General features: G+C 38.6%; 1 protein-coding gene across 20 annotated transcripts in view; it reads left to right on the top strand.

The window, feature by feature from the left end:
- The first annotated feature begins 1,710 nt into the window (after positions 1-1,710).
- The window catches only part of Pak (serine/threonine-protein kinase PAK 3-like protein), a 32,748-nt gene continuing 17,702 nt past the window's right edge, over positions 1,711-16,756 (top strand). For 2 of the 20 annotated variants that reach the window (XM_067106013.1, XM_067106008.1), the window contains exons 1-4: positions 1,798-1,937; positions 5,709-6,191; positions 7,307-7,490; positions 11,739-11,765. In XM_067106013.1, the coding sequence (XP_066962114.1) occupies positions 6,136-6,191; positions 7,307-7,490; positions 11,739-11,765 (267 nt within the window). In that variant the 5' untranslated portion in view covers positions 1,798-1,937; positions 5,709-6,135. The other 18 variants (XM_067106010.1, XM_067106009.1, XM_067106012.1 and 15 more) reach the window with 18 other exon arrangements.

Genomic DNA, 16,756 nt, shown 5'->3' with positions numbered 1-16,756 from the left:
CTGTTTAGACTAACGGAAGTAGGCCTAGCCGTAAAGTGGTGTTATGTCTTATTCCTGATATTTAGCAGTCAGTCCGTAGAGTGAGTCAAATCTTAAGGTGCATCATAATCAGTAAACCGTCCGCTCTCTCTCTCTCTCTCTCTCTCTCTCTCTCTCTCTCTCTCTCTCTCTCTCTCTCAACTAAACATCCAATTCCAGTTGACCTTCTGCCGTAACGCTTCTTTCATCCCCTAATTTCCTAGTTTTTTCTTCAAGAAGACATCTGAACTCCACCTGAACATCCCTGTCCCTATTCCGAGAAAGAATGAGGAATAATTCCTCATAAGAATGAGGAATTATTCCCCATTCTTTCTCAGAGACAACATTTCAAATCTCGCCACCGAAGCCCAAAACTTGCTTAATGGCTGTTATGCAAGCTTTCACTCTTAGTTCCCCTCCATTGGTTTGCCTGTCACACGCCACTCAATTACCATCTGCCTGACCATTTCATCCCAGAAGCTTTCACTCTCTCCCTCCCTCTCTCTCTCTCTCTCTCTCTCTCTCTCTCTCTCTCTCTCTCTCTCTCTCTCTCTCTCTCTCTCTCTCTCTCTCTCTCTTAACATCTGGTTCCATTCCACCTGTTTGTTCTGTTTAGAACGGTCTACGAGTTTTAGCTGTGGATTACGCCTGTCTTTGACCGTAATCTGGTCGAATTAAAAATGTCTGCGGTCATGTTTGAAATTACAAACACGTAAGGTCTGACGAAGCACCTGTGCATGGTACTATAAAAAAAAACGGTACACTTTAATGATTGCCGTACACCGGCTGCAAGTTTAAGCTGTTGATTACTTCTGTCTTTCTTGGACTGTAATCGGTACAGTTTACAACTTTAGCGATTTTCGCACACCATCTAGCAGTTTTATTGTTACACACGTCTCCAAACGTAACCTGTGCAGTTTAAAGCTGTCACCAGTCATGTTTTAAATTACAAACACATGCTATATCTCCCGAAACACCTGCGTGCGGTACATTTAAAAAAAAAAACCGTACATGCTATAGCGATTATCGTACACCATATACCAATTTAATTGTTACGCACGTCTTTAAACGTAACCGGTACAGTTTAAGACAGTCTACAGTCATGTTTTAAATTACAAACACATGTTATATCTCACGAAACATCTGCGTGTCGTACATTAAAAAGAGAAAAACCGTACACGCTCGACATTACTGTAAACCATCTACCAGTTTAATTGTTACGGGCGTTTCTTTAAACGTAAGTTACGGTTAACCGGTACAGTGTAAGACAGTCTACAGTCACGTTTTAAACTACAAAACACATGCTATATCTCCCGAAACACCTGCGTGCGGTACGTAAAAAAAAAAAAAAGCCATACACGCTAGCCATTACCGAACACCATATACCAGTTTAATTGTTACGGACGTTTCTTTAAACGTAAGTTACGGTTAACCGGTACAGTGTAAGACAGTCTACAGTCACGTTTTAAATTACAAAACACATGCTATATCTCCCGAAACACCTGCGTGCGGTACGTAAAAAAAAAAAAAGCCATACACGCTAGCCATTACCGAACACCATCTACCAGTTTAATTGTTACGGGCGTTTCTTTAAACGTAAGTTACGGTTAACCGGTACAGTGTAAGACAGTCTACAGACAGTCACGTTTTAAACTACGAACACATGTCATATCTCCCGAAACACCTGCGTGCGGCATATATTAACGAGATAAAACCGCACGCGCTGGCGATTATCGTACACCGCACCCCAACACAAGATGGCAGCACCGGCGCTTCTCAGCGACTAGTGAACCATCACAGTGACGTCATCATGATCCTACTGTGTATATATGTGTGTGTGTGAAGACCTTTTATGTTATTTCGACGCCTTTTATATATCCCATCCGCGACGATTCCCCCTCCCCCTTCGAGTTGAGGAGGTACATGGGGCCGAAGAGGGGGGAAATCCCCCCCTGATTTTACGGGGGCCGCATAGGCCTATTTACGGAGATGATTCATTGGTAGAGGTTTAAAAGAGGGGGGCTTTTGAGGGGGGGGGTGGCGGCCTATCGGACGGGCCTATGGGTGTCCAAAATTAAAAGAGAAAAGGGGGGGCCGCCGCCCTTGGCAGTGGCCGTAACGTCGGCTTCTATAAACATTCCGCCCCCGCCCCCGCCGCCGCCGCCGCGAACTTTTGGTGGGGGAGACTGACGACGAGGCGTGTCACTTCGGCGGCCCCCCCTGCTGTAGGCTCGTGTCCTGGGCCTGTTTGTGTGTGTGTTTGTGACTGTCGAATTTTACGTCGAACTGTTAATAATTTGTTTGTTAAATCTTGACGTGACGTCTAGGCCTATGTGTGTTTGTTAGTGTGTGTCTGTGACGTCGTCCGTCTCCTTTCGTATTTTGTGAGGACCCCTAAACAACTTTTATAATGTCCGTATTGCCATTTTTAAATCGGTGTTAATTTATATTTGGCTTGTCGAGGTCTAAAGCCCAAGCCTAGGCCTATGCGTTTGTGTTTGTGTTTGTGTGTGTAACTGTCGTTGTCTCTTGAACGGCGTTTTATTTCCTGGCATTCGTCTGTATTGTTTTGCTCGACTCGTCGAGCCTTAGGACCGGTCCCGGTCGTTTCGGCCGCGACGTCCAAAAAAAAGTAACGCGTTGCGTTGACGGCATTTGCCCTCGTCGTTTTGCGTTCCGCGTACGTTCCCAAGGCTGCCGGTACTAAACGCGGCGCCCGCTATGCATGTGAGCGTGCTTACAGCCCGAACGACCCACGGCCGATACGACCCGAACTCTTCAGGACTAGGCTGCGTGAAGTCTAGGCAATCTACTTCAGCCTGACATTATTAGACTTGAATTTTAGGCCCGGTCTTGACGGTGCCGTGTCTCGGTTTATTTTTGAGAATTTCGTGCGGAAAATTCCTAACCGAGAGAGCAGAATTAGGTCTGCTTTGTAAATGCCTCATATTTGTGTCAAAAACATTGCTAGTCCTAGCCCCATATTAAGGTAGGCCTAGCCAAGCTGCCAAAATGAACAGACACCGTTCGTATTTCTACATTGATGAGTTAGCATTTTGATAGCCTAACCTCATGCTTGGTTTTATACAGACTAGGCTTTTTTTTGAGTCTTCTTTTGGCGAGGTTAGGCTTGCTCGACTGTCCTATAGACAGATTTTGCCGTAAACTATACTAAGTATGTATTTTGAATGTAAAAGTTTAATACTTTCTTATTTTTTGTTGGTTCCATCAAATATCGTTTGTTTTTTACGTATACTTTCTTATTTTTTGTTGGTTCCATCTAATATCGTTCTTCGTTTTTTACGTCCGCATTTTAACGCTGAGTTTTGCTAGTGTGTCGTTATTCACCTATTCGTTATCAGTCATATCATTAATTTATATATTTCTAGTGTGTCATTATTCACCTATTCATTATCAGTCATATTTTTTAATTTATATATTTCTAGTGTGTCATTATTCACCTATTCATTATCAGTCATATTAATTTATATATTTCTAGTATGTCATTATTCACCTATTCATTATGATCAGTCATATTAATTTATATATTTCTAGTATGTCATTATTCACCTATTCATTATCAGTCATATTAATTTATATATTTCTAGTATGTCATTATTCACCTATTCATTATCAGTCATATCATTAATTTATATATTTCTAGTATGTCATTATTCACCTATTCATTATCAGTCATATCATTAATTTATATATTTCTAGTATGTCATTATTCACCTATTCATTATCAGTCATATCATTAATTTATATATTTCTAGTATGTCATTATTCACCTATTCATTATCAGTCATATTAATTTATATATTTCACCTTCGTTACGGCACCGAATAACCCCGATGGGTTCCCGCGCTTGGTCTTCAAGACCTAAATTTCATAATCAATCAATCAATGACCATAGCAATTCTGATCCCACCCATGCCAAAAGGGGCCACGTTAAATACAACCTGACGGCTGGGAGCACGACTTTACCGTGCTGACGAGCGGATGGGTATAGTTTTACTGGTAGCATGCACCTACCTGGCGTATTTTATTGATGTAGGACCAACAGAAGTTGTTTTTGCTCGATGTACTAACACTTATTTCTTGTGAAACTTGCACAGTTATTGGTATAAATGGTCAGAATTGAAATCTTTTAAATTTACTGTAGTCCCACTGCACTGTTTTGCTTTACAAACAAGCGCAGTCAGCTGTTGCAAAGCTGGTTCTACATTAGGTTAGTTGCGGTGAGAAATTGATCAGCGTGACAGTCGTCTGACAGAAAAGAAAAAAAGGTGAATTAAAAAAATGCTTTTATTTACTAAAACATTTAGGTTGTAGAATTGTTTCATTTGATAAGTTCTTTAAGTTTTTGGTTTTTTGAAGTGTTGAAGGATTAATCTTTAACTTACCCACCAGGAGGATTGCATCAATCAAAGCCAAATAGCCTTACTGATTTTTACCCCCAGAAATACTGTAAATCCCTTTTGGCATTTTAAAAAAGGAGAATTTGATACATCGTTATTATCATCTGTCATAGCATGCAGTTGTGGCATTGGCCTTGTAATTCTTTTTAGCGCTTTTGCCCTGAAATCCCTTCTTTGTCTTCATAATTTTTTGTCGTCCCGTTGGTCGTGTCAGCTACTTACATGTTTACTTAGTTTCTGACCAACAGGTCCTTCTCATTTGCAAGCAGGTTTTTCCCAGTGCTCTCCAGCATTGAATCTTAGCATATTTGAGTGACCTTTGTTCAAAATCTCCCCCATTTCCTTTGTAAGAGTACGTTTTTTGATGTAGGCCATACGGTAATGTTCATAGGGTCCACAAAGGATTGCTTTTCAAAAACCTTTATTCTCAACTTTTTGTGGAAGGGTTTTACAATGGTGTCCGGGTTGCTTGTTCATTATTTCATTATGCCAAGTGATTTGGAATTTCATTATGTTGCAGTAACACGAGGCAGTTACATTAAAGTAAGATACACCCATACCCAGAGTTTACATTTGCAGGATCAAGAGCAGACGCAGTTTTATCGTCATACCGTCGACAGATTGCTGGGACCCCTCGGGTGTCTGTGCGTCTGAGTAACAGCGTTTGCGATGACATTTATCACTTACGGTATTTGGCTGAAGGTTTGACAGCTCCAGGTTCTTGATTCTTGGCATGCCAGGTACCTGATGTTGTCTGGTGAATCAGATTAAAACAGGTCGTAAAATATGTAAGAGTTTGTATATTAAGAAACATTTTCATCGTATGTTCTATCCCGTAAGGGGTCAGTGCCATCAGTGCACGTGGTGCGGTGCACTGTAGGCATTACCTGAAGTTCTTTGCCGCATCCCTTCAGTGCCTAGCTGCAACCCCTTTGACTCCTTTTTCTGTATTTCTGTTCATATTCCCTTTCTTTCATATTCGATTTCTTCCATCTTACTTTCCTACCTCTCCTCACAGTTGATTCAGAGTGTAACTGCGAGGTTTTCCTCTTGTTACACCTTTCAAACATTTTTACTGTCAGTTCCCATTTCAGCACTGAATGACCTCATAGGTCCCAGTGCTTTGCCATTGGCCTTAATTGTATATTCTGTTTTATTGCATGTTTTGATTAAGGTTATGTTCAGTTTGATTCTGTCTACACAACAAAGTATTACAGCACATTCAGACTAACTTTTCTCATTTTTTACAATGGTGTTTTCTTCTTTCAGGGATACACAAGATTGCTCTAAACTAAAGAAGCATTAATGTCGAGGTCAAGTTGTTTAAAGCTGAGACCGAATCTCACGAGTCGTGCGTTGAATGTTACGGTGGGCCGTTACGTTAAGAAATGAATAAGATGAACTCATGAGAACGGACTGCTAATTTTGCCGTTGTGAGCCATCAGAGCTATGTGAGACTGAAAGACTGGGCCGGGCACAGAGCAGTTATGAAGTGGTGTCCTTTCGTTCTTTGAGAGCTGTGGTGGGTATGACGTCTCGCTGACTGCGAAATTGCGAGTGAAGGAACTGTGAAGGTGCTGGGTAGCAACTTAGAAAGGAGTCCGTTGGGTGAACTACCCAAGATTGTGATTTTTTTGATGTCTACATAAAAGCCGCCAAGTTGAGTACATTTGGGCATTCACCTCTTCGCCCCGCCATGTCTGATGATGAGGATAAACCTCCCGCTCCACCTGTCAGACTAACTTCAACGAGGTAGGTCGGGTCTTTGTAGCGGCAAAGAATGAATTTTTGTCCTGAAGCAGTGATTGTCTGTGCTTAATGGGGCTGCCTATTATTGAACTGTAATCAAGACTTTAATATAACCTTTTACAGCAGTTCTATGATTAACGATGTAATATAGTTTGCAAAAGTAAGATTTTGAGTGTTTGGTGTGTATATTGCTAAATGAATTAATAACCCCCTCATACTTTACTGTTAGTGATGTTCTCATGACTATTGTCTTAACATGCCTTTTTTTTTTTTTTCCTCTTTGCACTTCATCTTCCTTTGCCATTTCACTTGATGTTGCTTTTCACTATCAACAGAGTTTCTGCAATAGCATTTTAAAATGCTGTATAGTACTGTGATATGTTTTATGTGTAGCCTAGGGTACGTTCAGTATATTTAATTGTGTAGCTTAGAAACGTTACCTTTAGGCAAGGACATTAGTTTGTTACTGATTGTAATAATAATAATAATCCAGTGAATAGGCCTGTAGAATTAAACCTGAATCAGGATAATAGATATTTCACAACTGTCATGAGAATGGTTGTCATGATGTGGGGGAGTGGGTTTAATGTTGACAGTGTACAAATTTTTTGTTTGTGAGAGAGAGAGAGAGAGAGAATGTTTTGCTTCAAAATTTTTCTAACAGCTAACAGTATTCAGTTTATAGTTTTGTGTCTGTATAAACGGCAAAATGATTTTTATCTCATTCCTAGTGCACCCCTTGGGGGTGTGGTAGTGCCGTCATTGTACGTAATTCAGTGCACTAAGAAATTTTCTTAAGATTCTGTGCAGCGTCTCTTCAGCCCCTAGCTGCGATACCTATCATTCCTTTTACTATATCTCAGTTCACATTCTCTTTCTTACATCTTACTTTCCACCCTCTACTAACAATTGCTTCAACATTATTTCTAGCACTGATTGACCTCATAGGTCCCAGTGCTTAGCCTTTGGCTTAAATTTTGTATTCCAATTCCAGTCCTGTATTTTATAACTACATCTCAAAGTTATGGAAATTTGATTAATGTTGTTCAGATTCATGTAAATTTCATTTGTGATGATTTTATGTTGGCGTCGCTTTCATCATCTCGTGTATCTTTCAGGGCTGAACCTGTTATGGCTGTGGACATGAGGCCTTTACCGAAAGAACCCGAATCTGAAAAGAAGAAGCATAAAGGTCACAAGGGTGGAAAACGGCACAAGGATGACAAGCCGAACATCTCGTACCCAACAAACTTTGAGCACACGATACACGTTGGCTTCGATGCCTGTACGGGGGAGTTCACGGTGAGTGTAGCCTTCCACTCTGTGACATTAAACCTCTTACATACAGGGTCAGTGATAGGTGAATTTGGTATGTGTCTGGCACGTTACAGATTAGTAGGGCAGTCAGTCGTGGCGACGGTAGTTGCCCGACGCAAGGTCTGTGTTGGTTCGTGCATACAGTTTTTGATGGAGATTGCATAAGCATTTATAGTTTCTGTACGCAATGTGAGGCAAAAGATTTGAGGTAGTTGAGCAAAATTGTTTTTTGTGTTTTTACAGTATTATTGCTGTTATTGGTTTTTATCTTTATTTTTGTAGTACTGTATAGTTTATTGTCCCTGCTTGATTGTTATTTTCTCTCTCTCTCTCTCTCTCTCTCTCTCTCACACACAGTTGATATTTGTGTTTTAGTCATTTGTGTTTATTTCTTCATGTGTGCTTTGCTGTAGAAAGGTAGTGCTTGACTTTTAAGTTGACTTGTTTAGCACTTTTGAGTATCATTTTTTAAAAATCAAATTAGATTCTTGTCAACATTGTTCTTTTGTTATTTTGTATTAGATTCTTGTCAACATTGTTCTTTTGTTATTTTGTACTTGGGTGCTTTGTTTATTTCTAGCTATCGTGATGCATGTGATTAACATGAAAGGCGTTTTATCAGCGTAGAAAGAGTCTGTATTGAGAAACTACTGACCAGCTGGCCAGTCGATGTATTGTATGTTTGTAATGACTGAAAACTTGTGTTAACTGTTCCAACATCTAGTGCTTGTTGATTCTGATATTTTTGTGATGATGGAGGAATCCACGTAGATAAAGTTGAGTGTTCTTTTTATAGCTTTAGTTACATTTTTATTGTATTTCGTTTCAGTTTACAGTATTACGGTCAGATGGTTCTGATAATGAAACGTGATGGAAGCACTTGCGGAAGAAATTTGCTGTAAAAGCAGTTGAAAGTATTCCATGCAATGTAAGAAATCATGTTCACTTTTGCAGCATCTCTGAATCTGATATTCCATAAAGGATAAAAAATAATGTTTTGAAATCAGAATTAGGATGTTTCATATTGATGAAAATACCGAGGGAATGTCGTACAAAGAGGTGTTTATATTTGTAATGGAACTTAAGTTGCACAGGTATTTTTGATGTATGCGTTTATTCTTTAGATGGACTCCGTATGCAGTTGCAAATGGTTTATTTTTTTGTCTCATTCAGACACCTTTTCTTATTGTTTAATTTGAACATTTTGTGCCCCATAGGGGGTTAGTGCTGCCAGTGCACCTCACGCAGTGCCCTGTAGGTATTACTTTGAGGTTCTTTTTCATGTCCCTTTGGCCCTAGCTGCAATCGCTTTCATTCCTTTTGCTCTACTTCCATTTGTAATGTCTTTCTTCCATCTTACTTTCCACCCTCTCCTAACAATTGTATCTTGGTGCAACTGCAAGGTTTTCTTCCTGTTATGCCTTTCAAACCTTTTTACCCTCAGTTTCCCACTCAGTGCTGAATGACCTCATAGGTCCCACCACTTGCTTGGCCTTTGGCCTAAATTTGATATTCCATTGAACATTTAGAGAGGTGCTTGGAGTTACCAGACATTTAATGGCATTTTGTTGGTAATCTGAGTCCAGTGCTAAAAAGATATCTTTATTTTTTCATTTTATTTTTTAAAATCAGCACAGAGAGCTTTTGGTGAATTTTGGCAATGTGAATGAATTAGGTAATTGTGTTTTACTTGTGAGTTAATGACTGTTACTGTCAGTGTCAATATATCACTGTGAAGATTAGACAGGGCTGCTGTTCTTGTTTTATAGGATGATTGATAGTTTCTCTCTCGTGTATGATTGGATGTGATGTTGGTACCCTTTCCTTGCACCTTCAGTTTTTACTGATGGCACTATGAGCCCCAGAGTTTGCAACAATCTTAAAGTTTTTTTTTTTTTGCAAATTTGCATTCATATTCCAAAGAAATGGCTTTTGACATTTTCTTATTATATTATGAACTGGTTTTTTTGCTATATGGTCATGAAGGCCCCAAATGTTGGTGGTGTTTGTTCAGTATCGCAAAGCATTAGCTAGATCTTGGAGATAAGCATTTTGTCTTATGGACTGCCCTGCAAAAACAAGTAGTTTACGGCATAAACCTGACAAATGAAAATGAGCAATGAGGTTGTCACGGTATGGACAGTTTTGTCTCATGCTTTACCATCCATCTTTGTGATTGGTCAAGGTGTTTCCTTGGGACTCAAGATGTACTTGAGATTCAGGTACCTCACATGTGATTTTTTACTTGCCTGCCATGACGCCCCTAGTTTATTAGCATTGAAGGTATCTGTTTCCTTTGAGCATGTTTTGGAGTTACCTCAGTTCCTTCTGTCAGAAATACCACTAGGAAATCGGCTTTGTTCTTCACCCAAACTTATAAGTTGAATACTGCAGTATTATGATTGTCCAACCCTGTTCTCTCTCTCTCTCTCTCTCTCTCTCTCTCTCTCTCTCTCTCTCTCTCTCTCTCTCTCTCTCTCTCTCTCTCTCTAGTTGGTATTAGGTAAAGTTAAAAAGTGTAAGCACTGGATACAGCTTTATGTAGGGGCATTTTAAGGTTTTTTTTTCCTTGCTATATGATGGTAAGTTGTCTCTATATTTTGAAATAGATTCTTGCACTGGTTAAGTTTAGTCTTATAAAACGTATTTCTCATGGTTTCAAAGCCTTTCACAGGAAATATGCATACTTTTGCTGACCTTGGTAATCTTTAATTCAGGTACAAAGTTTGCAGACAGGGATGAAGTTATTTGGTTACAGACAGTGAAAGGTTTGAAATGTTGTATTGACTTACTTGTTGCACTATCCAGATTCTCTTTTAAAAGTTACACCACAGTTTTCAGTGGTGATACAATTTTCACCTATTTTCATTTTCTCTTATTAATATTTTGGGCTTGTGAGGGTGCTAATTGTTTCTGTTCTCAAGGGAAAGTGAGTGATGCCTACACATTAGGCCATTGTTAATCTTTTGTCAGTGCCATTTCTACAGTATATATACATATGAAACGATGTGCTCTGGACCCATTATATTTATGGTTCCAGTTATTTAGATGTGATCTGTTGATGTTAATGTTAAAAAATGAAATATGTGTTCTTTTGAGTTGCCTTAGAAATTTTACGCTGGACTTTTTATATCACAGATTTGACATTCTACAGTAATAAACATTAGGCAGGCACTATCAACAGACTTTCTTTTCTTTTGCAATCGATTACTTTTACCCATAATATTTGCGTCGATCTCTCTCTCTCTCTCTCTCTCTCTCTCTCTCTCTCTCTCTCTCTCTCTCTCTCTCTCTCTCTCTCTCTCTCTCTCTCTCTCTCTCTCTCATTGTGTTGATTTACAGGCTACCCTTTTGTAGTAGTGGTATTTTGGGACAGTGCCTTGTTGCATGGAGCTGCATGGATATAATGAAATAGGAGACATGGAAGCCAAGATCCTTTTTTTTATGACAAGTTGTACAATGAATAATATCCTTGGAGGCTTCGTCATTTATTTTTCATGTAAACCTTTTTAGACATACAAAATGCCATGAGTGTGTGTTGGCATTTGGGTACATGATTTTATTGATTTTATGTATGTAACAACTGTCAGGAGACAGGGATGTGAGATCTTTCTCTAGAGGATTTTTCTTTTGTATTGAAGACCCAGTGGTTGGTTGCTGTACCAGATCTTGCACTAAGGGCTCCCCCCCTCTCTACAAGGCCAGACTAGTACGAATAGATGGGAGCAAACTGGTGATCCAGACAGACAACATATTTTATTTTTGTTTACTTGTCCCTGTTCCTAATCTCATGTGACATATGAAGTTGATAATAAAAGCCTGATTTTACAGATCATCATCATCATTTAACTTGAGCATGCATTTTTTCAGTAAAGCTGTGCACAGCTTGGTATAATTGTTTTGATACGGTGTTTTTTAGCAAGGGAATTTGCTTTGTATTATTTGAGATGCCAGTGTCAAACAGCAATAACCACAGCACTTTGGTCAAAGCTTTTTAATCCGTTTTTTATGGTCATACCTTATGTGATGAGTTTGAAATACTGTACCTTTTTTAAGCATTTACCAGTGTTTTTAGGATTGGCCTTTAGGACAGTATCTGGATCAGGCCCCTGCCATAACTATTGTAGCCATGAAACTAATTCATACAAAAACAAGTACTGTAATTGTGAGAGAGATCATTTGTTATGCACAGCCCATTATGCAGATTTGATCCTTTTTTTTTCTTTCATGCAGCCAACTGGGGACCATAGCAGTTGTCAGGTGCACCTTTTATTTGTTTGCTTGTAACCCAGAGCCTTTTGAGTCTTTCTTTCTTGTTGGGTCGTTCTGTTATGCCAGACCCCTCGTTGTATTTTCTTTTCTACAGAAACAGCTTTTTATTACTCACTCCCTTCCTTCCCTTACTATGAATTTAATTCATTCACCTACTTTGCCAGTGTCCATGATAGTAGCAAGCTTGGTAGTTGTGTGTGTCTTTAGTGCAGATATCAGTGAGTTTCTGTTGTTATGTTTTAATGTTCCGTTCTATTTTTACGCTCATAATGACAGCCTTATTGTATTGCATAATGGCAAAGCCTTCATCTTGACTTTTATCAGTACTTTTTCCATTCTTCATTAGGATGACAATCTTCCTTGTCAAGACTACATTTGTCATGAGTTTCTTTGAATTTCTTTTCCCATTGATGTTTTCACAAGTCTCATATATATAAGAACCAGTGGTTTACAGTGTTTGTCCTCTCCTGAGTCAGTGTTACTTCTACAACATACTGACATAGATGTTTAGTCTTTAATAGCTTAAGAATGTTGAGTCATCTGGTTAAACTGTTTAATGGAAAATTATTTGACTATGGTATAGCTCTTTGCAGTGTATATGGTCTGTTGAATTCCATTGCTTAGGAAAACTGAGAGAGATCACTTTTTTAAATCGCGAGTACTGACTTATCTTGCGGGAAAATAAACATAGCATGTCTATTCTTGTTTCAAGTAAATTTAACAGAATGCATCTAGTAAGGCGTCCTTACTGGCGGTGAAGGCTTACACCTTTATGAATGCAGTGTCAAAATAAGGCTGACATGGTGATGACTAGTACAAGTCTTTTGCACAAGGTTTACATTTAAAGCACAGTTATTTGGATGCTGTCGTTAACGGAAGCGACCTTGTGAGGATGCTAGGATTAGAGCAGTCATATACTGTGGAGGTATACTCCTTCCTCATATGGTTCATGCAGTTTGCTCTCCTGTCTACTAGTGCTCTTAGGTCACATGGGGTTTGCCTTAGAGGTCAGACATTTATTTGTGGGGGGACTAGACGGAGCAGTTTGATCAAATTGTGTATGCTTTTAGTGTATAGACAACTTTTTCTAAGCAGTATCGTCTTGTATTTGTCAATGACTCATTCTCAGTATTGGCGTAGTGATGACATGTTTATATATATATATATGATGTTTCAGTGTCATTTTGTTCCTATCAGTGTTATTGTGTTCATTTGTCTTGTTGAATAATATTTAGAAGATTTTCAATAGCACAGTCTATAGAATTGTATGCCCAGTTTCTTTTTTTTTTTTAGCAGAAGATGGTAAGTAATATTGTAAACAGTTCACAGTGTCTCAAAATTTACTCGTTTGTATAATGTCAGTACTTAATTTATTACAGTTATTCACTTATCTTGATAATGGCTTCATTTCTCTTGGGGTTTATCTAAGAATCACCCTTTTCCCTTTCTTTCAGCACACTGTACCTCTGCTCAATCTTATTTACATCATACACAAGGTGGCATTTAGATTTTATGCACACTTAAATAATGCTCTAACCTATCAGTGGAGTTTGAATATGAAGAGGATGAAGTGCTGAGACAGGTCTCATGTAGAAAAGATAAAATTGTTTCTGATGCAAACTCATCATTTATAATTACCTAATTCCTGGTCTTAACGAATCCTAGACACCCCATTGTTAAATAGCCAGAGAACTTGCTGGGTGGTTTCCAGCAGGGCATATGCATACCCTTGGATCTTCAGTTATATGTAGATAAGAACCTCACATTGTTTGTGTGTGTGTGTGGGCCATGTTAGCAAGTCTCCTCTTAAACATTCAAGGCTGTTTTTTTTAATTTTCCGTAACTGTTATTTACTCTATATATTTCATATATTTTGCCCTCTTAATTTTCTTGCTTAAGTGATTAACCTTCTTATTGGATAGCAGACATAGGCAGTTTCTCATGGTGTGGTGACCTTTGTCACTGTGCTCTTCCAGAATAGATTCTGCAACTAACTCTGCCTGTATTGAAGAAATGCAAGGAATCATTTAACAATCCAGGCTTCATCAAGGCAGCAAAGGACAGTACTGTTTTCCAACCTACACTCTTTACCACTAGTTTAGAGCCTCCTTAGTTGCAATGGACTACCTGCCTGGGGATCTTCTACAGGAGCAGCAAACGTGAGGTTCATGGTTAAGTCACTCGATTTCATTAGATTTTGATTCCCATCTGAGCATCAAGAACACTAGTTCAACTTTGGGAGTGAGCATGATAAGGCCCTTATTTCCAGGTTTGGCCTGTTCCTCATACCGGACGGAATTGACCAACTGGAGCCGTCTGTCAGTCATGTATGTGACATCCCACCTCCAAACCCTGCTCAGTTGCTGCCATGCCCAGGCTACATAGGATATGAGGATTTTACCCATGTGGAATTGAAGGCCTCAGGGCATGCATAAACCCGGCAGCTAACCAAGCAATAGATAGTCTTCTATTTGTTGTTAGAAAATGGATTGTCTAGGATTCATGAATACCTGCAGTTAGGATATTGCCTAGGATTGGGTTTTGCCCTTCCCAATTTTGTATCATTTTCCAGTTCTGAACATTTTTTAAGGGAATTAAAGGTTTTTTACTTTATAGATAATAAAAATGCTGTTTACTGGTATTGCAGAGTATATGCTGGTACACGTTTTATGACACGTCTCATATTTTTTCAGTTTTTTACGCAGAATTTTCCTGTGTATGTAAGTGTGGTGTTACAGTACAGTGTACCATATTAACCACCCGGAAGCATTTCATAATTTTTCCCTTTTTTGAATTTTAGTAGTATTGGAGGCCACAATATTGGTTGGAGTTTTATGGCTTGTCAAAGAAAAATAGACTAGCATTGCAAACAGAAAAATCAGTATGTAAGCTGCCTAATTCTCTGATATCCTGCTCTTGCTAAGCACAAGCAGGAATAAGATGCAGGAAAGTAGCTTAGTCTAAAGGTGTGTTGACTAAGGCTTGAAAATTCTTATTAAGGCTTCCTTGACAGTGTAGATGCAAATTACAAATGAAGGATAAAATAACTAACATTAGTCATTTTGACACCAGGAAGTCGAATAAATTCGTATTTTTGGTTGTATCAACACCAGCAGAGAAAGGAGAATAGTTTATTTTTAAGGAAAGTTATTGGCTCACGTCTACTAAAAAGGAAGGGTGGTTCTTGCTAAATTGAAGAGTAGTAGTTTTGTTCCAAAGAAATGAGACTGCATACCTTTAACAATCCTGAAGGTTCACTTCTATATGCATCTCCATTCATTTCCTAACCACTTGTCCTAGGGAAAGAGAGGGCACTGAAGAGAGAGATATTTCTTAAAGCAAGCCAAACTAGGCCTTAAGTAGTTGCTCCTAGACTATATGGCATGGCTTTTTCAAATGTTTCTGTAAGGTTAATCCATCCATCATCTCACCTGGATTGTCCTGAAGTTTGTAAGGACAGAAAATACTGAAATTCCTGGTCCATGCTTTGGACCTGTAGTGCAAATCTGAGAATAAAGAATTTGTCATTTAGTTTCCACAGGTTTGGATTCTCTTCAATCAGTATCCTTTAGTTTAAAAGGCTCAGGAATAGCTTTTTCTGCTCCTGCTGTGTCTGTCCAATTCTGTCTTATCGTCTTTATTGGGACTTGTCAAAAGGTGGAGGAGTGGGCGGTAAGAATGTCTTTGCATCACTCCAGTGACTACATGATTACAAACTTAGATCTTAACAAGTCTTGGTTAGGGTGTACTTTCTGAAGCAGGATTTGCTTTTGGTGTGGTTGTCTGTTAGCAGGGAACATTAAATTTGATTTAGGTAGGACTCCTAGTGTAGTTCTGGGTCAAGGATTCCTTCATTCCTTCTGTTGCAATTGTCTCTGATAAGTAAAAGAAGAAATGGCAGCTAGTTGGTGTTTTTCATATTATTTATGTTAATGACAATGGCTATATACATAATTGTGTTAATTGCATTCTAGTACATTATTCATAAAAAATAGTATAGATGATGTAGAGTGTATTTGGTAACTACTAATTTAAAGGCTTGTTATTTTTATTAGAAATGTAGATCCAGTCATAGGAACAAACCCTAAAGATTAGTAGAACATTGTCCAGAATAGAATACTTTTACGTACGTGTACTGGAAAATTATATAAATACTTCCCAAGAGTTGCTTTTGCAAATGTTAGCATTCCCTGATTGCCCTTTCTAGTTCTAGAAGTGGTGGAGTGGCAATGAAGCACATTCTGGTGCAATGCCATTAATGCTAGGTTTTGATCAGCTACCTAGATGTTTTATTTAAGTAAGTCTGTGACTGATTTGTTTGGGTTTAAGGGTGATGTTGATGCTCTCATACCATTTTGAAGGTTAGTCACAACTATGCATTAACTAGAGGATTTTATATTCATTATATGACAATTTTTTCTTTTTTAACAAGCTCATTACGAGAAGAGAACTTGTCACTCTTTTCCCTTGACACTTTGTTGTGGCCATGAATAGTCTACTCATACCCAAATTCCAGGCTTCCGTTCTAAATACTGCCCTTTCATCCAGTAATTATGGCATATACAGTACAATTTAAGTTTAACAGCAACATTGTTGATCATAAAGTATTGATGTCCATATCTCTCTTCTCTCCATTGTCATCTGTCAAAGAGCTGGTTTTGTTATTTAGAAAACACAAACCAAATATGCTTGCTGTGGCTGAAAGGACCATAGAAATTTTTTATTGGAAAATTTGGGTAGAATTTATCCAGATCACCTCAGCGTTGTGTGCTGTTAAGATCCTTTTTTGATGTAACGGGAATGGAAAATAAATTGGTTGAGAAAGGCTCAAAAATGACAGGTATCAGTTGCAAGAATATCAAACAAGGTCTGTTTGGCTATAACAGTTCTGTGAATCAGCTATGCTTTGCCCAGAATGTTGGTTGTCTCGTCAGCTAACGAAGGACTAATATTAGGTTTGAGAGACCTTAAGGTGGAGG

This window comes from Macrobrachium rosenbergii, chromosome 6 (assembly GCF_040412425.1).
Source record: "Macrobrachium rosenbergii isolate ZJJX-2024 chromosome 6, ASM4041242v1, whole genome shotgun sequence".
In the NCBI taxonomy this organism is placed as follows: domain Eukaryota; kingdom Metazoa; phylum Arthropoda; class Malacostraca; order Decapoda; family Palaemonidae; genus Macrobrachium; species Macrobrachium rosenbergii.
The sequence above is the reverse complement of the archived record's forward strand: the minus strand, read 5'-3'. Positions and strand labels throughout refer to the sequence as shown.